The sequence below is a fragment of the Sorex araneus genome, chromosome 4 (genome assembly GCF_027595985.1).
Source record: "Sorex araneus isolate mSorAra2 chromosome 4, mSorAra2.pri, whole genome shotgun sequence".
Taxonomy (NCBI): Eukaryota; Metazoa; Chordata; class Mammalia; order Eulipotyphla; family Soricidae; genus Sorex; species Sorex araneus.
Window position 1 is genome coordinate 217170609 of NC_073305.1, and position 21923 is coordinate 217192531.

At 63.8% G+C, this 21923-nt stretch overlaps 1 protein-coding gene across 1 annotated transcript in view; it reads left to right on the plus strand.

Moving 5' to 3' along the window:
- TXNDC11 (thioredoxin domain containing 11) overlaps nucleotides 1-21884 on the plus strand; it is a 35112-nt gene extending 13228 nt beyond the window's left edge. Inside the window, exons 5-12 of the mRNA XM_055136807.1 lie at nucleotides 4093-4186; nucleotides 10386-10498; nucleotides 12064-12264; nucleotides 13002-13776; nucleotides 14319-14461; nucleotides 14538-14647; nucleotides 18937-19017; nucleotides 21365-21884. Coding sequence (XP_054992782.1) covers nucleotides 4093-4186; nucleotides 10386-10498; nucleotides 12064-12264; nucleotides 13002-13776; nucleotides 14319-14461; nucleotides 14538-14647; nucleotides 18937-19017; nucleotides 21365-21884 — 2037 coding nt within the window. The remainder of the gene's footprint in view (nucleotides 1-4092; nucleotides 4187-10385; nucleotides 10499-12063; nucleotides 12265-13001; nucleotides 13777-14318; nucleotides 14462-14537; nucleotides 14648-18936; nucleotides 19018-21364) is intronic.
- Nucleotides 21885-21923: the final 39 nt, after the last annotated feature.

The window sequence follows — 21923 nt, forward strand, 5'->3', positions numbered from 1 at the left end:
TATTGGACACTGTAGGGGAATTTCACTATAAGACATCTGGGCTTATCAGTTGTAGTTTAGCTGTAAAGAGAGAGAGGGAGAGAGAAAGAAGGAAGGGAGGGAGGGAGAAAGAAGAGAGGAGGGAGGGGGGAGGGAGATATTAGTTTCTATTTTGAGAATAAGTGTGGAGCCCTTTCAAGGTCTGATTTATAAGATTCTTCCCCGTGGCAGCCTCCATGCCTGAAAAATGCTTTTTATACGCTCTTCACTGGGTATTTAGGGCCACTTCTTCCTGCGAGAGACCAGGACAAGGCTAAAAATAACCCCAGTAAATTAGAAAGTAGTCCCAAAGTGGACAGCGTAGAGTGTGAAATCGTGCCCGGGGCATGAGGCACACCCAGGGACCAAGGCCTGGCCTCAGGGCCACTCCGCTCAGACCCAGGGCGGGTGTGGACGGGACGTGCGTCTGCAGCCGAGCTAAGACTATTTCCTGTGCTCTGTCCTGGGGAGACGGTGCCCGTGAAGACACGGCGGTGGACTGGGCTCTTGCCTCCCCGCCCCTTCCTGGGGGGCCCCTTCCCTGCACTGCAGCTGAGTCGGCTGCTTGGGCCGTAGTGTTGAACCCTACCACTGCCCCCTCCAGAAAAATAATAGTTGACTCTGGGTGCCGGACAAGTAAATAGAAACTTTCTGCCAATTCCCAGCTCGTGGCACTGTGAACGGAAGGGCCTAGGGCTCGTGGGTGGGAGTTGCTGTTTTGTTTAGAGCTTGTCTTTGAGCCACACTTACCCCGCCACCCCTGCATCCTGGGGCTTCTGTTGAGGCCACTGGGGCGGTAACTGCCCTCGTGGCCAGCAGAGGGCGCGCCAGCACCTGCCGCCGTGGGCGCTGGGCTGAGCCCCGCCCGCCCGGGTTCTGTGCACGGGCACCCTGACTCGCTCAAGTCAGAGTGGGCCACTCGCGTCGTGTTTTGCTCCTGCCAAAAGTGTGTGCGGTGTGAAGGGACGTTTCTTCCCTGAGCAGAAAAGTCAGCCTCGTGCCAGGAGCTGTGCCAGGGGCTTGGGAGCTGGCAGGGTGGCACCGAGCCTGGAGCGCAGTGAGTGTCACGACAGGGAGGCGGCGGGAGAGGGACGGGGGGAGAGCTCGTGTCCTGCCCAAGCCCCGGCCCCCACAGCCCCGCAGGCGGCCTCCTCAGAAGTGGGGCTCGGTCTGTGCCACCAGCTCAGGGCGCCCGGGAAGTGGTCCCGGGTTTCATGTGGCTCCTCAGTTCAGCGATGGGGTGTGGGGTAGGGGAGGAGTGGACTCCCGACAGCACCAGGGGTCAGACTGAGCTCCGTGGGCTGAGACCAGCAGGCCCCGGGTCCCGTCCCTGCAGGCACCACCACAAGCAGTGCTTGAGCGCAGAGCCCGGCAATGGCCCCCAAAGCAGACCCCCGAGTCTCTGTGTGGTAGGCGTGGCTGGCACCCAGGCAGGGCAAGCGCTTTCCCACCGAGCCCCCGGCCCAGCTAGCGGGTGTCTAGGACAGGACAGGGGAGACCTGGTGGACAGGAGGGAGCCCGGCTCACAGCTAAGAGGGACGCCCGGGAGGCTCCTCCCGGGGCTGGAGACACTGTGGGAGCTGCTCCAGCCCCCAGGACCCAGAGGCTCTGCTCCTGCCCTTCCAGCCCCCGCTGGTGGTGGGAGTGGACGCACAAGGCCATATCCTTCAGATGCTTCCAAGAGTGGCCAGGCGCAGAGGCCACGGGGTGTTGGACCAGCCGCCAGGCTCGGGCCGCAGAGTGAAGCCAGCGGACCCCGGTCTCAGGTGTGTTCTGCCTTTTGTTCCCAGAATTCCCCAAGGCGCCTCCTTTCCGGGGCTCCAGCCAGACACTGGAAGAAACGCCAAGACCTAGTCTCGTTTATCACTGCTGGCTTCTCCCGGGGAGACGAGGAACCTTGGGGGAAATGGTTTCAGAACTGAACTGGCAGAACTGAACGGTCAGCCAGCCTGCGAAGTACCCAGCCCACCAGCCCTTCTCCTCATCGACCCTTTTCACGACTCTGAAGCGTGGGTTTTGTGGGGTGGTTTGCATCACACTGCGGGCGCCATCTCTGCCAGTGCTCAGGCTTACTCCTGGCTCTGCACTCAGGAGTCGCTCCTGATGGGTAGGGAGACACCAGGTGCCGGGGATCAAACTTGGGTCGGCCGCTTGCAAGGCAGACGCCCTGGCAATGCCCGTGGCTCTTGCCCTCCAGCTCCTGGGACATTCCGCTCTTTGTCCTCTGTGTTCCCAAGGACACATCATCCATACCGCAGGCCCCTTGGCATCTGGGTGAGGTGCCATGGGTAAGAACAGGTGTTTGGGCTGTAGAATCACCCCCAGAGAGCCCCAGCCACTTGCTCCAGCCATTCTCCTTTGTTGGTTTTTACACCAACCTGGTGGTGCTGAGGTCTGCGGTTGACCTGGTGACCGTGCAGGCCCCCACGACTTCCGTCCAACAGGGCACTGCCCAGCCTGTGCTCTGGCCCGCTGAGCCTTCTCATGGCCCCCTGGCTCATCTTTAACTTATTTTGGTTTTGGGGGTCACACCCGGCAATGCTCAGGGGTTACCACTGGCTCTGCACTCAGGAGTCACTCCTGGCAGTGCTCAGGGGACCCTATGGGATGCCAGGGATCGAACTCGAGTCAGCCGCGTGCAAGGCAAACGCCCTCTTTGTTCTATTGCTCTGGTCCCACCTTTGGCCCATTTTCAAAGGCTGATTTGGGTTTCCCTTGAAGATGCAGGACTCATGATCTTTAGACATCAGCTAATGTGTGTTTACGTGTGCAAGATGTGTTTGTGTATATAGTACATTCACATCCATACAGTGCGTTTGTGGATGTATATGTATGTTTTTGTGTGTGTGTGATGTGTCGTATATCATGTTTGTGTGTGTAACGTGTGTGCGAGAACAGAAGTTGCATCTGTATGTGTGTGTCCACAGTGCCACAGTGCCTGTGTTGATGGCAGTGACGCCTGCTAGGATGCAGGGACATGGCTGAGAGCGTCCCTGGATCTGGCCCAGGCTGCGTGGGGATGCGTGGGCAGAGGCCACCACACCGGGTGCGGGTTTGGGCACATGACACCTGCCTCCGAGTGTCCTGCCCAGCCTGTGTTCGCGCGTCTCCAGGTCTAAAACAAATGTCTGGACGTTTGTCCTTGTTTCTTTGGGGAGGTGGGGGGAATCTGCTGGTGTGTGGTTACGGCTCCGTGCTCAGAGGTCACTGCTGATGGGACTTGGGGGACCCTCGGGGGTGCCATGGATCAAACCCGGGTTGATTGAGTGCAGACCAGGTGACCCTCTAGCCCCTCTCTCCAGCCCGTCTCTCCTGCCCTTGGCTCCTGCTCACAGCTCGCGTGGTTCACTCTTCCGCAGCCACGCGGTGGGTGGTCTCTTGTTGGCCAGATAAGGAAACCGGAGTTTGTCCTTGATGAGTTCACCCAAGGTCATTCAGCCAGTGGATGCTGGAACTCAGGTCTCCCTTTTTTTTGATGGCGGTTGGGGGCGGCACACCCAGCAGTGCTCAGGGGTCACTCCTGGCAGTCTCAGGGGACTGACCATACGGGGTGCTGAGTCGGCCGCGTCCAGGCAAACACCGCACCCGCCGTACTGTCGCTCCGGCCTCCCAGCTGGGGACTTGGGGTGGCCCCGAGCCCAGCACAGTCCTCGCGGGGCTGAGAAGAGAGACCTTCCAGGCAGAGCCAGAGCCACGTGGCCACAGGCCTGCCGAGGGACAGAAGTCACAGAGGAGACGGCCGGGCCTGGGCGAGGGCACTGGGGGTCGGGGGGACACGTGGGCTGCCTGGCAAAGGGACAGTTTTCTGGCTCCAAGAAACTGATGATTGGGGTGTGGATGTGGGCGGGGGGGAGCCCCAAGAGTCTCCTGCTTCCTGGACCGCTGGAGTGTTTGCTTGAGGACGTGGGAGGTGGCAAGGGGGGGTACAGGGCTCAGAGCCAGCCCGGACCCCGGGAGGGCAGCTCTCACCCGCCCCGGCTCCACCGGATCCCCACTGACCCCAGTAGGAGTGGCCCCTGGAACAGCTGCCCAGTCCCCCCACCTCATTGCGTCCCCTCTGCTCTGTCCCCGCAGCCTGGAGTCCTGGGCTACTTCGAGTTCAGCGGCTCCCCACAGCCGCCCGGCTACCTGACCTTCTTCACCTCCGCGCTGCACTCGCTGAAGAAAGGTGAGCTCACGCGGGCCGGCCTCTCCACGCTCGCCGTCCTGGCGGTCCCCGCACTGGGTCACTGCCGTCCGTGTCCCCTGCTCTTCCTTCAGTGCTCGATGCCTGCTGTCGTGGGAGTGGCCCTCGGCTGGAGGCGTTTCCTTCCCAGGGGGCTTTTGGGGCAGACCCCGCCCTAGTTCTCCATGCCCCCCTGCCTCCCCGGGACGGTTCAGCAGACACTGTCGCGGCCCGGCTCTCCCCTTCTTCCCGGCGCTGCTCTGTCTGTGCCCGCGCTCTCCCCGCCTCAGCCGTGCCCACGTCTCCCTCCTGCCACATGGGTGCCACTGCCTCTCGGCGGGGTGGTGGGCTGCCCCCCCCAAGCCTTGCCGGCGAGCCTCCCTGGTACACGGGCGCCCGTGCGGTGCGGGGGTGAAACCCAGCCCTGCGTACAGGGTGGGCCCCTCGCCCCGATCACCACTGAGGTCTGAGGAGCCATTTTAGGAGCAAAAGAACTTTCTGTTTTGTCTTTTGTTTCTGTTTGGGGGCACATCTGGAGGCCCAAAGGGACTACCTCAGATTGGTGTTCGGGGGTCACTCAGGGCTGGGGCGGGGAGGGGCTCCCAGCCTTCCTCCTCCCCACGCAGCGCTGGGGGAGATCACCCTGAATCTGGGCCTTGGGATCGTCCCCTTCTCTTTCCCCAGCCTTGAAGTCAGGTGCTGTTTTCCTTACCGTTGCTAGCACACGGTCCCTAGGATTGTGTCGTGTGTAAATTCAGCGTTGTGTTTAGGCTGTGTCCGCAGATGGAGAGCTGAGAGGCATTTGGTTACGGAGAGTTTAGCAGAGGGAGTTCAGACAGCAGCTGTCAGCATTTCTGGGAGAGATGCATGTCTTTCCGCTGCTTGATGGTTTAAAATATATCTGTATGTATACATATTTATGTATTTGGTGTGTTCCTTGGGGCCACACCCAGTGGTGCTCAGGGATCACTCTTGGCAGTTCTTGGCGAACCATATGGGATGAAACCTGGGTGTGACATGTGCAAAGCAAATGCCCCTCCTTTATATATATATACGTACATATATATATGTATGTATATATATATATATATATATATATATATATATATATATATAGCTTTTTGGGTTACAACTGGCAGTGCTCAGGGGTCACTCCTGGCTCTGCACTCAGGAATCACTCCTGATCGTACTCACGGACTATGTGGGATGCTGGGAATCGAACCTCAAACCTAGGTCAGCTGCGTGCAAGGCAAATGCCCTCCTCGCTGTACTATCACTTCACTCCCCCCTCATATTTTTAACAAATATGTTGTGGGGTGTACTTGCTGTGGGGGCTACTCCTGGACTCTGCTCAGGGGTGACCCGGTGGTGCTCAGGGAGTCATACGAAGCGTCCCAAGCCGCTTGGTCTCTCTCCAGCCCCTCCTAGCCCTCGGTGATGTCATCACGGCACAGAGCACATCCTTCGTGGGCCCGAGGTCTCTGCCTTCTCCCCATCTACTCTTCCTTTGGTTTGTGGGCCCCGCCTGGTAGTGCTTGGTGGCGGGGACACCTCTTCCCTGCTGTCCTCGGGGATTGAGCAGACCCTGCGTGTAGTCCCTGCCCCCCGCGCTCCCAGCACATCCCCTCCAAGGCCCGCCCTTCTCGTGAATAACCGCCTCAGTCACTGCTTTATTGGCTCTTCCCGGGGACCGTCTGCTCTGTCTGTCTGGAGCGGTCTTCTCTGTCTCCGAGCAGTTGGCAGGGTTTGGCTGTCTGTAAAGAGGCAGCTCCATGCTGAGCCCGTCGCCAGCTTTGGGTCCCCTCAGCCTCCCCGAGTGCTTGTTTGTCCCAGCCTCCCTTCCTGGTCGTCACGGGCCCCTCCGTGTCCCGGTCGGGGCGGGGGGGGGGCCGTTGCTGAGCTGAGGGCTCAGGGCCCCGGCGGAGCCTGGTTTCTTGAGCTTCTCCACTCTGCTGGTTTCTTCTGCCTGCAGAGAGCTTGGCCGAGCCCTCAGGATTTGTTCCCATCTTTAAAACGTGTCCTGGTTAGCTGTTCGAATCCTCTGTGGCTTGGTGACCGTCGTGGGGGGGAGGGGGGCGGAATCGGGGCCACACCCAGTGGGGCTCAGGGCTGACTCCTGACTCTCTGCTTGGGGATCATTCCTGGCAGGACTCAGGGGACCCTACGGGGGGCAGGGATCAAATGCGGGGCCAGCTCCTCTGTCCCCGATGGTCTCTCTGACCCTATTCACAGACTTGCAGGACAGAGTTGGCGGCCACATTCCGTCCTGGCCTTTGCCTTGCGAAGGGGCTGCAGTGCTGTGGGGGCACAGGCCTGGGGCCGCCGTCTGGGAGCTGGAGAGGGTGGGGGGCTACCGCAGGCCCAGCTGGGGGTGAGTGAAGCCCAGCGTCCAGCGGCGCAGCCAGCGGAAGGCCCAGCAGGTGTGAGCTTCGTCCTGCCGACCGCGGGGCCCATACGAGCCCCTCCCCGGCCCCACTGGCCCTGGGCACCGGCCAGGCAGCGCGGCCGGCTCCTGTCCCAGAGCACCCCCCACCCTGGCCCCCCTAAGGCCTTGAGCCCTTCGCTGAAGATCCGAGTCCACTCCCTTGACCCCCATTAGGAGCCAGGTGGGCTTCCGTGCTAAGGAGCTGGACGGGGGGACCCCAGGTGCCAGTGGAGGCCCACACAGTGCCCCGAGGTAGCCGCAGCCCTGCCCGGGTTCGCAGGAGGGGTCATATGGACACCACGTAGCCCTCCGCATCCTGGCCGGGAGCAGCGCGCTGGCCTCCCCCGGGAGGGTCTCACAGTATCGGGTCGAGCCCGGCCTGGTGGGCTGGCTGGCCTGAGGCCTCCGTCCCGGGTCTGTGCGCCAGACTTTAGGTTGCATCTCACTTTGTCATTCGGTTTGGGGGGCCACACCTGGCAGTGCTCAGGGATCACTCCTGGGCTCCGGAGACCATGTGGGATGCTGGAGATCGAACCCAGGCCAGCCGCATGAAAATCAAGTGCCCTGTCCGCTGTTCTTTCTCTCCGGCCCTAGTCACTCTGCTTTTCCTGGGGTGAGGGGGACAGTGCTCGGGGCCTGCTCCTGACAGTACTCAGGGTGCCGGGTGGGGGGGGTCAAGCCAGGGTTTCCCACTCAGTCAGGACGGCAGGAGCCGGAGCAGGTCTCGGGTCACCCTGGGTGGACACAGGTGGGTGCTGCAGGCTGTGGACACACAAAGTCAATGGCAACTGTGCCCCTGGGTGCAGAGAGCCACGGCCTGGAGCTGGGATGCGGGCTGCATCCTCATCAGCTCCGACGCTGGTGGGATTCCCCTTGCCCCGCGGGCCTCCCGTGGCTGTGCCCTTTGGGTGCCTGACGGCAGAGGGGTGCCGTGCCTGGGGCTCTCACCCCCCCACCACCCGCTGTCTCACTAACCGCGAGTGTCTTCGCAGTTACCAGCGGGGTGCGGGGCCCCGTGGGCCCCCTGTGTTGGGGAGGGGAGGGATTTTGGTGCCCGCGCAGCTTCAGTCTCCGATGGAAAGACGGAAACGCCTTTGCTGTCCAGACAAAAGAGCCCGTGTCGTAGACGACAAAGGCGCTGTTGTGGGCGGGCTGGCCGCCTGGCCTGCCAAGGAACGTTCTGGACGTGCAGGGACACGGAAAGTGGGTTTCCCTGCCTCGTGCGTCTGCGCCGGCTCCTGAGCGCTTGGGCTTCGGACGGAGGCTGCGTCTCAGTGCGGTTCCCCGTCTCACCGGTGTGCGTGGGGAGGCCCCGTGGAAAGGGTGTGGGTCGGGGGTGGGGGAGTGTATGTGTGTCCCCCCCCCCAATGCACGCAGTGACCCGGGCTCTGAATGGGCCCTTTCAGCTTCGGGGTCAGGCTGCCACTTCTCATTCTTCTGGGCCAGCGAGTCACGTGGGCCCCGGGCCGACTCCCCGCCGGCCGCTTTCCTGGCAGCAGCCCCGTTTCCTCTTCTGCCTCCACGCGGCCTCTCAGAGCCTGTCTCCCCTGGGGGCCCCCTCCGAGCTGCAGCCTCGGCCTGGCAGCTTTGGGGTCCGAAGGGAACATGGCTGTCGTTTTTCACAGATGACGCTCTGAACTCAGTTCTGTCCTGGAGTGTCGGAGAAGCGGACCGGCATCCCCAGCTCCCGCACTGCCTCCAGTGTCACCCTCCTGTTTCAGTTCTGTGCCCTTTGACCCTGGGCTGCTGGGACAGGAATCAGGGGCTCCTGTTACATGCAGAGCCCGCCCCGCCCAGGGCGCGCCTCCTGTTTGTCAACAGTCCGTGTTCCCTTTGCTCCGAGGTTCTGACCGGTGCCACGGGCCTGGCGTGAATCGAGCTGTGTTGTCCCTTGTGTCTGGTCTTTGCTTCAGGGTCCGGCCAGCGACCCCTGTCCACTGTGTCACGTTTCCTCCATCGTGACTGTGATCGGGCCACTGTGTCGCACCCAGCCGGTCCAGCTCTGACTGCTCAGTGCTCCGGGCAGCCACTCTTTGTTACGACTCTGGACGCGCCCCACTCTCGGATGCGCCCCGCTTTGGACACAGCCAGATGCTCCCGGCTCTTCCTTTGCTTCCGCTGGCTCTGGAACGAGCCGCTGCTCCCGGGGCCCTGGGAAATGAGGCCGCGCCCTTTCCTGCAGGCCCTCCAGCCCCGTGGGCCCCTCCCGGCCCAGTGCTCAGGGTTACTCTGGCCGCGCCAGGACTGGAACCCGGACCTCCCGGTGCACGGTGCTCAGTCCCTGAGCTCTCCCCACCGGGCCCGTCTGCAGCGCCGGGTCTCGTGCACCGTCTCTTGCTCACAGGGGCCTGGGGCTCCACTGTGGCTCCTGGAGAGGGGAGCAAGACCCCCACTCAGCTGCGTCTTACACACTCTGGCAGCCCCTGAGGGTTGCTGCCCTCTGACCTTTCCCTCCAATACTGTCACAGCCTCTTATTTTTGACCTTGGGGCCACACTCGCCCATGCTCAGGGCCTCCTCTTGGCTGGGACTCAGGAGACTCCTGGCAGGACTCAGGGGGGCCTCTGCAATGCTGGGGGGGGGCATGTGCCCGGCCCTCAGCGCCCTCCCCAGTGTCCTGCTCCCCTGGCCCAGAGGGGCTATAGGCTTAGGGGTCACCGGGTTTGAGGGTCACCAGCAGGCTCTTGTTTTGCATTTCTGTGGAATCATGAAGGGGAGTGTGTGTCCTCGTGAGAGTGAATGTGTGTCCGCATGACCATCAGCCTCATGAGGGTGTGTGTCTGTGTGACTGTCAGCCAGTGAGGGTGAGTGTGTGAGGGTGAGTGTGTGTGTGTGTGTGTGTGTGTGTGTGTGTGTGTGTGTGTGTGTGTGTGTGTGTGTGTGTGTGTGTGTGTGTGTGTGTGTGTGTGGAGGGTCAGCCTCATGACGGTGTGTTTCCATGGAATCATCAGCTTTTCCCGTTTCCCGTGCTGTGGGGCCACACTCGGCAACGCTCAGGATACTCTCGAGTCTGCTCAGGCTCACTCCTGCGGGTGTCAGTGTGGCGCTGGGGTGGAGCCTGTGACTCGCCCTGCCCTGCCCTGCCCTGGGCTCCCAGCCGCAGACCAGCTCTCAGATCTCACAGACTAGGAGGAGCAGGACCAGGAAGAGCAGTTGATCAGACCCACCTGTGAAGTTAGGCAGCGGTGCTCATAAGCACGACTAAAAATACAGGTGGGCGCGGGAGGGCGCGGGCCCTCTCTGTGTGCTGCCGACCCAGGCTTAATCTCTGGCATCACCAGGAGAGACCCCTAGCACACAGCCTGGAGCACTGCCAGGTGTGGCCATCCTTGCCCCCGCCCCCAGAATGGGGGATGGAGCCAGAGAGATGGTGCAGCAGGGAGGGCAGTCGCCTTGCATGCCACCAGCCTGGGCTCATCTCTGGGGCCACGTAGGGGCCATGAGCCCTGAGCACTGCTGGGGGTCATCGCCCAGCCCTGGGGTGATGAGAAGAGGGGAGCGCGCCGAGGCTCCTCTTCAGGCTCCCGGTGCCGCCCGAAGCCGGCGGGCACAGGAGGCCTCTGAGGGAAGGGGGGCTGGTGGGCAGCAGGGGCGGCTCTCCCAGGGAGCCCCGAGGGTCGGGAGGGTGAGCTCCTATGTGAGTTCCTTCTTCTGCTCCCGCCAGGGCCCGGTCACCCCTGGGCTCTGCTCCCGGGCACCTGCCCGCGCAGCTGTCCGGGTCCCTGGCGGTGTGGAGGCAGAGGTCTCCCCTTTGCTCAGGGCACATCTCCTGTTTCAGATCACCTGGGAACGGTCCGGTTCGGGGTCATCACGAACCAGCACCTCGCGCGGCTGGTGTCCTTGGTGCGCTCAGGAAGCGTGTACTTGCACAGACACTTCAACACTTCGCTTGTGAGTATCGCGCCCGCCCCTCTGGCCGCAGGGCTGCCCCGGGAACGGACGGCTTCGGGGCTCAGCACCTTCGCATGGGGGGGCTCAGGCAGACAGCCGCGGCTTCTTAGTGTCTCGGACGCTGAGCTTCGGGGGCTGTGCCTCTGGCCTTCTCAGGGGAAGGGGAGGGCCCTTGGCGGGTGGCTCTGGGGGGCCCGTCCCCCGAGGGTTAGCTTCCAGGGGGCCTGCCACCTTCTGGGTGCTTTCATTCCACCCGGCAAGGGCGAGCGGCGACAAGACTTGCTTCTCTCCAGGGCTGGGGGTTCAGGTCAGGGTGTGGTCAGGTCACGGGGTCCCTCGGGGTCCTTACTCCCCGCTCTGCCCCCCGGCCGCCTGTTTCTCTGTCCCGGGCCCGGCCTGTGCTCTTCCGCTCACTGCTCCGTGCTTGCTCCCGCTGCTGGGTTTATTTATTTTTTTTCTGGGGATTCTCTGACTGCCCCAACGGTCTTGGTGACTTGCAGGGTCCTAGCCCTTCACGGTCCTCCCCCCAACCCCAGCCTTCAGGGGACGTCACACCCTCCCCAAGGGCTTTGCCTCTCCCCCGGCTCCCGAGGCTCTGCCAAAGCCCAGGCGTCTTCCTCAGCTCCCTGCCGTCCCTGTGCCCTCCATCAGGTGCACTGTGCAGTGCTGGGTTTCCGGGGGGTGGGGGGGCGTGCAGTCTGGGGGGCACGTGCCGCAGCCTCACTCCGGCCCTCTCTGGGCCGCCCTGCCCGCTCTGAGGCCTGCCTCTGCTTCTGCTGCCCGTCAGTCCCCTCTGTCCTGTCTCGGCACGGGCAGGCCCTGGGCTCTGCGGGGCCCGGCGGACTCGGGGCACAGCTTGCTTCGCCCCGTGGAGGGTCTTCAGGGTGCCACGCTGCTCATCAGTGCGAGCAGAGGGCCTCTGGCATGCGCAGTGTAAATATTGGGGGTCAGCAGAAGAGGGGGTGTGTGAGAGATCTCATTTTGTGGGCCCCTCCAGAGCAGCTTTCGGGAGTCGAGTTTGCAACCTCGAGATTCAGTGTCGGGTCTCAGATGGTCGCGTGTCGACGTCATTCCGTGGTCAATGGCAAGACAGAGATCGCCCCTCCCCCCTTCCTGTTTGATTTTTGTTCCTGGGCCACACTCACTGGTGTTCGGGACTTACTCCTGGCTCTGTGCTCAGGGATCACTCCTGGTGGGGCTTGGGGGACCATCTGGGGTGCTGGGGACCAAATGCCCTCCCCACTGTACTGTCTCCAGCCCAAAGCTTATGCGATTCTGTCCCTCTCTCTGCCCGTGACCCGTGGGGTTTGTGGGGGCTTCTGGGCCGGTGGTGGTGTTCCCGCTCTCTTCTGCTCCTCTGCTCATGGGGGAGGGGGAGGCGACCCCAGGCGACCCCGTGACCTCCACCTCCCGAGAACACGCAGCGACCCCTGTGGACGGCCCCACAGACACTTCCCCTTCCGTTCATGGACGGTGGGGCTGGATCTCGGGGAGAGCCGGGCCCCCGTGGGAGAATGCCCGTGCACGCCCAACCCCGCGCTAACCGCTGGCCACTGTCCCCGCAGGTGTTCCCCCACGAGCTGCTCAACTTCACAGCCGAGAACATCTACCAGTGGGCCCAGGACAACCGGGAGACGCTGGTGCGGTGGCTGCGGCCGCACGGCGGCAAGAGCCTGCTGCTCCACAACGAGCTGAAGAAGGGGCCCGCGCTGCTGGTCTTCGTGCCCTTCGACCCCCTTGCCGAGAGCCACCCGCTCATCGACGAGGTGAGGGCCGGGGACGCCCGTGCCAGGGACCCCGCACTGGCATGGGGTGGGCGCAGAGACCTTGCTGGCGAGTGCTGGGGAGGGAGAGAACGGGCCAGCCCCGGGGCCCTGGACAGGCCCAGAGGAGAGGCCCCTGGGGGCTTCCCTGAGGACTCGAGGGCCCCACAGTCAGCCAGGCCACGGCGCTGCACTGCGTGTTGCTGGAGTCTTTCAGAAAAGCAGGAAATAATAAACGCTGGGATAGCCTGGCGGGGCACTGGCTTGGCACAGGGCTGCCCTGGGTGTGACCCCAGCTCCCCGTATGGCCCCCTGCAGCCCTGCCAGGGATGGTCCCTGAGTGCAGAGCCAGGAGTCAGCCCCGACAGTGCCCCCGTTCCCCAGACACAAACGCTTCGCCTTGCTGGCTCGGGCGTCAGGTGGGAAATGGGCCGTGCTGAGGGCGGAGGGCGAGCATGGTCAGCCCAGTGGCTCCTGAACCCTCCCACCCCCTGGGGGCTTCTAGTGACCCCACTGGGGGTGGCCCAAGCAAAAAGCCTCCTTTTGGGGGGTGCTTTGGGCCACACCAGCCGTGTCCAGGGCTCACTCCTGGTTCTGCACTCGGCACTACAGGGGACCCCTGGGTTGAGACTCCCCCAGGCCTAGGTGGCGCGAGTGAGGCCCCTGGACTGTGTGTATGTGGTGGGGTTTGACCCGACATGCCGCCAGCGGCCCAACCTCCCGCTCCCCCCGTGTCCCAGGTCACCGCTGTGGCCCTGGCCTACAACAACTGTCACGGCGACCAGGTGGTGGACCGGCTCCTGCGGCACCTGCGCCGGGCACCCGCCTCCCCCTGGCCGCCCAGCCTGGGCCCCCAGCCCCCAGAGCCGCCGCCCGCCGCCTCGCCCTGCTGCAACACGGTGGTGCTGCCCGGCTGGCATGCGCTGGCCCCCACGCACAACGTGTGCGAGCTGTGCGTCAACCAGACGGCGGGCGGCCCGCGGCCCAGCCCTCTGGGCCCTGCGCGCTGCAGCTTCGTCCAGATGGCCGCGGCGCTGGAGTCCTTCCACCTCAAGGGCCGGGCGCTGGAGCAGGTGGCCGCCCCCCGGCCCGAGTGCAGCGGCTTCCTGGGCTCCTACAGCCCCTTCAGCTACTACACCGCCTGCTGCAGGACCGTGAGCAGGGGCGCCCCCCGCGGCCCCGGGCCCTCGCGCCCGCCGCCGCCGCCCCTGGCGCTCTCTCCCCCGGAGGAGAAGTGCGGGCCGGGCCCAGCCTGCCCCGTTCCTCACATTGAGGAGACCAGGAACCTCGTCCCCGACTCGGACGCCGCCGGCAGCAGCTTCACGGGCCTGGGCTGCCGCACCAACAAGACCCTGAACATGTACCTGCTGGACTCCAACCTCTTCTGGGTGTACGCTGAGCGGCTGGGCGCACCCGGCGGCGCCCGCGGCAGGGAGTTCGCCGCCATCGTGGACCTGAAGGAGGAGTCGCATTACGTCCTGGACCCCAGCCAGGCCCTGATGAAGTTCACCCTAGGTACCGTGGGCCGGGCGGGGGCCGGAGGGACGGTCCAGACGGGGTGGGGGCGGCTGCCTCGCACACGGCTGAACCCGGTCCCCTCCCCGGTATCCCAGACGGGCCCCCAAGCCCTGCCGGGAGTCATTCCGGAGCGCACAGCGGGGTGGCCAAGCTGGACGGCTGTGTCTTCCGCGAGGCGTGGGGAGGGATTTTCCACAGGAAAGCTCGGGCACTCGGAGCAGAACCAGCCCCTTGTCCTCTGCCGAGTGAGTGCGGGCCCCTCCGGCATTGCTCCTGGTTCTGCGTTGCCTGGGTCACGCCCCTGGGGATGTGTGGTCTCCAGGGCCCGTCAGTTCCAGGGGGAAAGAACAGGAGAGACCCGCCAGTCTACTGTGGGTTCTAAAGCATCTACAGCGTCTCACACGGCGCTCTGATGTGTTGTCTGGAGATGAGCCTCGCGGGCGTGCCCCGGGCAGCGTGGGGCGGCTGTGTGGCGGTTGGCCGGGCCGGCCTGCCCCCCCCGCCCTGGGGCGCTGAGTCGCATCCCTGTGCCTTCGCAGAGTCCTTCATCCAGAACTTCAGCCTTCTCTACAGCCCCTTGAAAAGGCACCTGATGGGAAGTGCCTCGGCCCAGGTCCCTTCTCGGCACTTGATCACGGAAGTGACGACCGAGACCTTCTGGGACGTGGTCCTTCAGACACAGGTAGGCCACGGAAGGCATGTCCTGAGCTGCCACGGGGTCCCTGCAGGTGCCACTAACGTCCCTGCCTTTCCCGCAGGACGTTCTGCTGCTGTATTACGCCCCGTGGTGCGGCTTCTGCCCGTCTCTTAATCACGTCTTCATCCAGCTCGCTCGCCTCCTGCCATCCGACACGGTCACGGTGGCCAGGTAGGGGCGGCCCGTCTGCCGCGCTGGGGCCGGGGCCTGCCCGCACCCTTCCCGGCTGCTCGGCCCTTTCCCATCCACCCCGGGAGGTTAGCACATCCTCATGGGGGAAGGCGGCGGAGAGATAATCCGGGGGGTTAAATCGCTGGCCTTATTCTCGGCACTGCAGATGGGACCCCGAGCACTGAGCCAGGAGTAGCTTCTGAGCACTGCTAAGTGTGGCCCAAACCCTCTCCACCCCCTGCCAAGAACCAGAACTAAATCAGAAACCTTCCACAACTCATCAGGCGTTCCGATGTGTTCTGCCCAGATAGTTGTTGCACTTGGTGTCAGTCTAAAATTTCAGATGGGGGGTGAAGTGATAGTGCAGCAGGAAGGGAGCTTGCCTGACATGTGACCAGCCCCCCCATATGGCCACCTGAGCACTGCCAGGAGTGATTCCTGAGTGCAGAACCTGGGGAAATCCCTGAGCATTGCCCGGTGTGACCCAAAAACAAAACAACAAAAAATACTCAATTGGTAAGTGCCCTACCTGCTGGGCCATTCTCTCTGGCCCTGAGAACAAAGATTGATGTAGTAAGAGGATTTTTAACACTCAGTATATATGGATGAAACAAAAGTGCTTTCAAATACATAAAGCGATTATTAATAGATCTAAAGAATGACGTTGTCAGCAGCACAGCCCTGCTCTTCCATCACTGGATCAATTGATCAGACAGATAATCAAATGGTATTGCCTTCTTACAAATGAGGAAAAGACTCCAAAGTCACAGTATCCCAGCCCGATGAATACACGGGCCCCACAGAACTGTACCACCCGTGATTTCCAAGAGCAGTGAAGTCAGTGTGCCCACGGACCACCACTTCGAATGCCGTCTTCACTGGGAGTCTCCCATACGGGCTGTGACTCCAGGATCATCAGGAAGCAAACAGAAGACTCGGGTAGAGCCCTGGTACTTCACCGTCAGAGGAACTGGATGGTGCTCAGGGACAGAGTGCCCCGTGAACGGAGCTCAGAGGGCACGACGCAGCAGCGTGCTTCGGTGACAGGCCCCCGCAGGGCATTTCCCAGCAGGAAGCCGAGTGAAGGAGCTGGCCGCTGTCTCACAGTCAGACGACGATGGTACAGTGGCCTGCAGAGGCTGTGCTCCCCCACGGGACATTTCAGAAGACGCAGGACAGCAGGGACAGATGCGACCCTGGGGCTGGCAGCGCCAGAGAGTTTGGGAGAGGGTTGGACACAAAGAGCCTTTCTCGGTGCTGGAGTGATAGCACAGCAGAGAAGGTGTTTGCCTTGCACACGGCCAACCCAGGTTCGATTCCCAGCATCCCATATGGTTCCTGAGCACCGCCCGGAGTAATACTGTGCAGAGCCAGGAGCAGCCCCTGAGCATCGCTGGGTGTGACCCCAAAAGAAAAAAAAACAAGAAGGAGCCTTTCTCACTGACTTTTAATTGAGTACTTTGTTTTTGGAGGCTTGGAGCCACAGCCCGTGTGCGCAGGCCTTACTTGTGGCTTTGCACTCAGGGACTCCCGGGGTGCTGAGGAATGAACCCGCGTCACCTGTGTGCAAGGTGAGCCCCTCCTTGCTGTGCCCTCTCCAGCCCCAGTGAGGAGCCTTCTAACCCTGATGACCTTTTCTGCTTCTTGAGTATGATGATTACATGGTACACATTTACCAAGATGTATGGAAAGAGACATTTTATTGGGGGCCAGAGTGACAGTAAAGCAGGGAGGGCATTTGCCTTGCATGCAGCCGACCTGGCGATCCCCGGCACCCCATGGGGTCCCCTGAGCACCGCCAGGAGTGCCAGGAGTAACCCCTGAGCATCACCGGTGTGACCCAAAAAGACAAAAACAAAAGCAAAAAGAGACTTTTTAAGCGCCACTTTTCTCTGCTGTTTGTGATGTGTACCTGGTTTCAGTGTCCAGGGTGGAGCAGTAGTACAGCGGGTCAGGCATTTGCCCTGTACTCCGCTGACGAGTTCATTCCCCGGGGCCCCAGATGGGCCCCTGAGCCCTGCCAGATGTGGCCCCCTAAATCAAAACAAAGACTTCCTGCACCAGGGAGGAAATAGTTTGAATATCCCCTCGATCCTTCTAGCTCTGCCCAGCTAGCTAGTCTCCTTTGGTTATCTAAAGAGGAACCTGCCGACTCGGCAGATAAAGGTGCTCCTGAGTGACCAGAGCAGTTCCTGTCCAGGCGGAAGAGAGGCGCCGGCGCAGCCGCCCGAGAGCACTGGACGCCGGACGCTGCCATCCTGGGGGCAGGTGGGCACCCGGGCACCCGGGTCGGTTACAGGCTCACTAAACTCAGCGCGCAAGCAAACAGTCCCATTGCAAACTGGGGGCGCCGGGGGGAGCTGCACAGACACTTCCTCTTCCTCCGAGAAGACACGGAGCGGGGCCAGCGACGTGTGGGAAAATGAGATTTTTCACTTGCAATGGGGAAATGCCACAGAAAACCACAGCGATCCCTGTGCCCCCCTGGGGGGACACGCCCCATCAGAAGGGCTGGGTGCAACCCCTGGGGGCAGGGCTGTGGCGAGAAAGGAAGCCTCCGTCTTGCTGGCGGCACCCTAGGGAAAGATCACCTCAACACAGCCGCACCTGCACCCACCCGCGAAGGAGACAGGCCGCGTGCCCGGCGGGTGACGGTGTGACACGCAGGGCCGGGGAGAGAGTGCACAGGCTGACTGAGCACCGCCAGGAGTGACCCCTGAGCACTGCTGGGTGTGACCCCAAACAGCCGAAAATGCCATACACACGCACAGTGGAATCTCACTTAGCCGTCAGAAGAGATGAGTCTTCGCTTTTGCCACAGCGAGGGTGGGGGTGGTGGATGTGCTGAGTTAGAAAAGATGGGGGGGGCGGTTAAGGCTCTCGCCTCGCATGCCACCGGCCCCTGAACACCGTCAAGCGTGGCCCAGAAACAGCCCCAAAGGACTTCTTTTGAAGAGGGGCGCAGCTGGACCCCCAAGGCATGCAGTCGTGGAAACCATCACCTCAGTGACATCTTAAAACCTCTTAAACATTTTAAAAATAGAATTTAAAGTGAAAGTGGACAGCTTGTGCTGCAGTGCTGCGGTGAGTGAGGAAGATGGCCCCGGGGGAGGCCGGGGGAAGCAGCCAATCACCAAATAGCCCAGCATGACCGGGAGGACGGGGGACCGCTCCGTCCAGCTCGCCCGCGACCCAGGGAGTGGGGTTGCTGTTCTCGTCCCCGAGGAGACCTGGCCCGGTGCCACCACCTGCAAGGAGCCGGAAGGCAGCGTGGAGCATGGCCTAACGGGAAGGACGTGGGCACCTCGACAGCGAGAGGGACCGGTGTGGGGGCCAGCGAGGTATTGGGGGGGAGCTGGACGGCCCAGAGCGCTCGGCCGTGGGGCCGGAGGCGCGTTTCACCAAGTGGCAGCCATGGCAAAAGTGTCCAGCGAGGGACTCGTGAGCTGAGAAGGTTTCAGTGGGGCGTCCACCAGGGGTGACGGGTCCTATCCGGGGCAGCCCTGTCCCTCCCCCAGCGTCGGCGCCGTCGGGCAGACGGCCCTCGGGAGGCGTTGGCACGCAGCTGCCCTCCCCGCTGCCCCGCCCTGCCCCGGTTCCTCCCCTCCGGGAGTCACGGAGACAGGGCTCATGGAGAAGTTGGGGTGCCCGGCCTGAGGGGAGGTGCTGGGAGCCCACGTTTGCCCATGTTCCAGGCCTCAGACTCGAGGCGGGAGGGGGACGCGCTGGACTGCTCCAGGCCCTGGTCTGGCTGTGCCCCTTTCCCGGAAGTGCACTCCGGCTCTGGACAGATGCCCGGGCCTGATGTGGCTCCTGCTGCTTCTGGAAGCTTCTGGCTAGTCGCAGGCCGGCCCCTTATTTGACTTCTGGCCTCTCTGTCAGCACTGTCTGCCTTGGTACCTGCAGCCTCTGGAGCCGGGCACCCCTGCCTGCCGGCTACCGGGGCGAGCCCTCACCCCACCTGCTCTGCCACCCGTGCGAGCAGCAGCCTCAGGGCCACCCCTCCCGCGTGAGACAACTCTGTGCTCTCGGCTGAGGAAAACCCCCTTTCCCAGCCCTGGTCCTCGTCCCCCAGCTGAACCCCAGGCGAGTGTCGCCCACAGAGGGGTCAGCCCCACTTCCTCCTTCCAGCTGGAGACGGTCACAGGACTCGCCCGGGCCGTGCGGAGCTGGACCTCGGGAAAGTCCCACAGTTCCCAGCCGAGGGAGCCGCTGCCCCCTGGTGCCCCGCCTCGCGCTGCCCGTCACCGGCGCCCACTGCTGCCTCTCACTGCCTTTCCCGCCCACAGGATCGACGTGTCGCGGAATGACCTTCCCTGGGAGTTCATGGTGGACCGGCTGCCCACCATCCTCTTCTTCCCCTGCCACAGGTCAGGCCGGCTGTCCCCCGGGGGCTTCCCACCGCGGGCTCGGGGGATTTCCCAGTTTGGGTGGGTGCTTCCCAGGGCGCGGGGTGGGGGGCTCCTTTGCTGGGCCTGAGAGACTCCCCCGCAAGCCCCGGACCCTTCCGCCATCCCGACTGACCCGGGGCAACATCACTGCAGTGTGGCCACAGGGCGAGGGGGTCCGTGGAGCAGTGTAAGGATCTCCCCCTCCGGACGGGGGCTTGCCCCCGGTTGTCGTGTCCACTGGCCGGGCAGTGACCGTGACACGCCAAGGGCGTAGACCCACCATCTGCCCCGTGTCCGCAGAGCCTTCTGGGGCGTCTGGTGTCTGACCCCGCTTTCCACACCGTTCCTCACCAGGGGCCCCGCAGCCCTCGGCAAGAGGAAGCGGGTGCTCAGAGCAGGTGGGCTTCTGGAGGGGGTCCCCTGGTTTGGTGCAGAGGCACCACCCTGAAGCCACTCCCAGAAGGCGGGGTGGGCGGCCCGCTGTTTCCTTGGAAAAGGAAGTGAACTCTGACCTGCGGTTGGCCGAGCCAGGTGCTGGCCCCCGTCCTAGTGGGCCCCTTTTGTTCTCACTGTGGATGGTCCCCAGGGCGCCGGTCACGTGGCTTCCGCGGGATCCTGCCGGGATGCTCTGGCGGGCTCACTCTCAAGAGGGGTCCCGGCCCATGGCGGCTGTGCCCAGCCTGCTTCTTTCCCGGCATTTCCTTGGGGCTTGGGCTGTATCTTAGAACATTTTGGGGGGGCCACACCCGGCGGTGCTCAGGCACAGCTCCCGGCTCTGTGTTCAGGGGTCACTCCCGCTGGCCTTGGGACATTCCCGCTTGGCCCTCCCGCGGCAGTGGGGCCCTGCTGGACAGTCCAGCCCAGCCGGCCCTTGCTGTGCCCTCGGGGCCTGGGTGCCCCCAGAGAAGCACCCCAAGGGGAAAGGAAGCAGCAGGGGCACAGCGCCCACCCGCCCTTCACACACATCCTCAGCGGCCGTGGCGCGTGACTAAACGAGGGAGACTCCGGGAGTCGGGGCGGGGGCCCCAGGGGGCCCAGTCTGGGTGGGGAGCCTTCCTTCCCGTGCTGCCGTGCCCAGGCGCCCCAGCACAGGCTCTGGATGGAAGTCTCCTCCAGGCACGAGCTCTGCGAGAGACACACATGCACTGGGAGGACCAGCGTGTATGTTTGTGCATGTGCAGGACGGTGGAAGGGCTGCGCGGCTCTGGGGGAGTTGGGGCGTCTCTCTGTCCTTTGCCTCCCTTGCCAGGCCTCTCGTACACCCCAGGAGAGCAGAGCTCCGTCTGCACGGGCCTGCCCGCCTGCCTGGCGTCCTGCCTCAGAGCCACCCGGGCCCACGCGGGGTAGATGTGGGGCTCACTGAGCAGTGGGCCGCCTGTCATTTCCCCTTCGGCCTCATGTCTGCAGACCTGCCCAGGAGCCCAGAGGGGCAGGGGCGGGCAGGCTGCCGGAGCTGCACCCAGTCAGCGGCCACTGTCGCTCCAGAGGCAGCTCCCGGCCCCCTGCCCAGTGGTGGCAGGGTCGCCCCAAAAGACCAGCTGGTGCTACCTGCCAGGGTGCCCGGCGGCACCCACTCCCGTCCACGTTCCTTTTGCTCACCTGAGCCTGCCCAGGCCCTTGCAAGGGCGGGTTTCCGTTTCCGGTGCTTCTGGGTGGGTGTGGGGAGGGCCACCCCCAGGGCATTCCTCTTCTGGAATGTTCGGGCCCTGGGAGTACGGGGTGTGCCTTTGCCTCCTGAAGGAACAGCCTGTTTGACCCAGAACGGACATTGGCGGGTTCTGGAGACAGCTGGGGGCTGGGTGGGCGCCGTGTACGCGGATACCCAGGCTCACCCTGGCACTGCCAGCGCGATGCTCCTTAAACCCAAACCGCCGGGCTGGCATGATTGGACCTCGGTCCCGTGACCTGCCTCCTGTCCTGTGAGGGGCGGGTGGGCGTCACGGCTGTTGCCAGGAGTGGGCCCAGGCCCACGTGTCATTCAGTGTTTGGTGGTGGGAGGGACACGTCTCTCCACCCCGTGCTCCTAGATGTGGGCCCCCTTCAGCGCGGCCGGCTGGGCACGCGCCAGCAGGGGCCCACGGCCAGGGCTGTTGTGCCGAGACCCGTTTCAGGCAGGACCCACCCCAGCGCGCAGCCGGGGGGGCCTGGCTCCCCGCACGGAGTGGCCTGCCAGGCCTCGGGACACCCCACTTTCCTGTCACCCCCGCCGGCAGGCCTGGAGCAGGGTTGCTTCTGGGTGCGGGTGCCCAGCATCCTCGGCCGCCACAGCCCTGGGGCCACGGTGTGTCCGCGCCTGCTCACGGCCGCGCCTTCCCTCCACCCCCAGGAAGGACCTCAGCGTGAAGTACCCCGGCGACCTCCCGGTGACGGTCCCCAACCTGCTGCGGTTCATCCTGCAGCACTCGGCCCCGCGCGGGGGGACGCCCCGGCCGGGCTGCGTGCGGAGCGAGGCGGGGCTGCAGCGCGGCCACATCTCGCACCTGGAGCGCCAGATCGGGCAGCTGCGGGCCGAGATCAGCGCGCTGCAGCGGGCGCAGGGCCAGGTGGAGGCGCGGCTGGCGAGCGCGCGCCGGGACGAGCACCGGCTGCTGCGACAGAAGCGCGCGCTGGAGGAGCAGCGCGGCCTGCTCCGGCGCCACGGGCAGCAGCTGCAGGCGCTGGTCCAGCAGAAGGCACGCGAGCTGCAGGGGCTGGCGCGCGCCCCCGAGGGCCTCCTCGCCGACGACGCCTGGCTCAAGGTCCTGGTGGCCAGCATGGAGCGGAAGCTGGCGGCCCAGGACGGGGCCCACCCGGCCGGGCCCGAGCTCCCTGGCAGGCCCCCAGGCCCCGAGAACAGGACAGACTGACTCCGGAGCGGCAGGAAGAGACGAGGGGGACGCTGTACA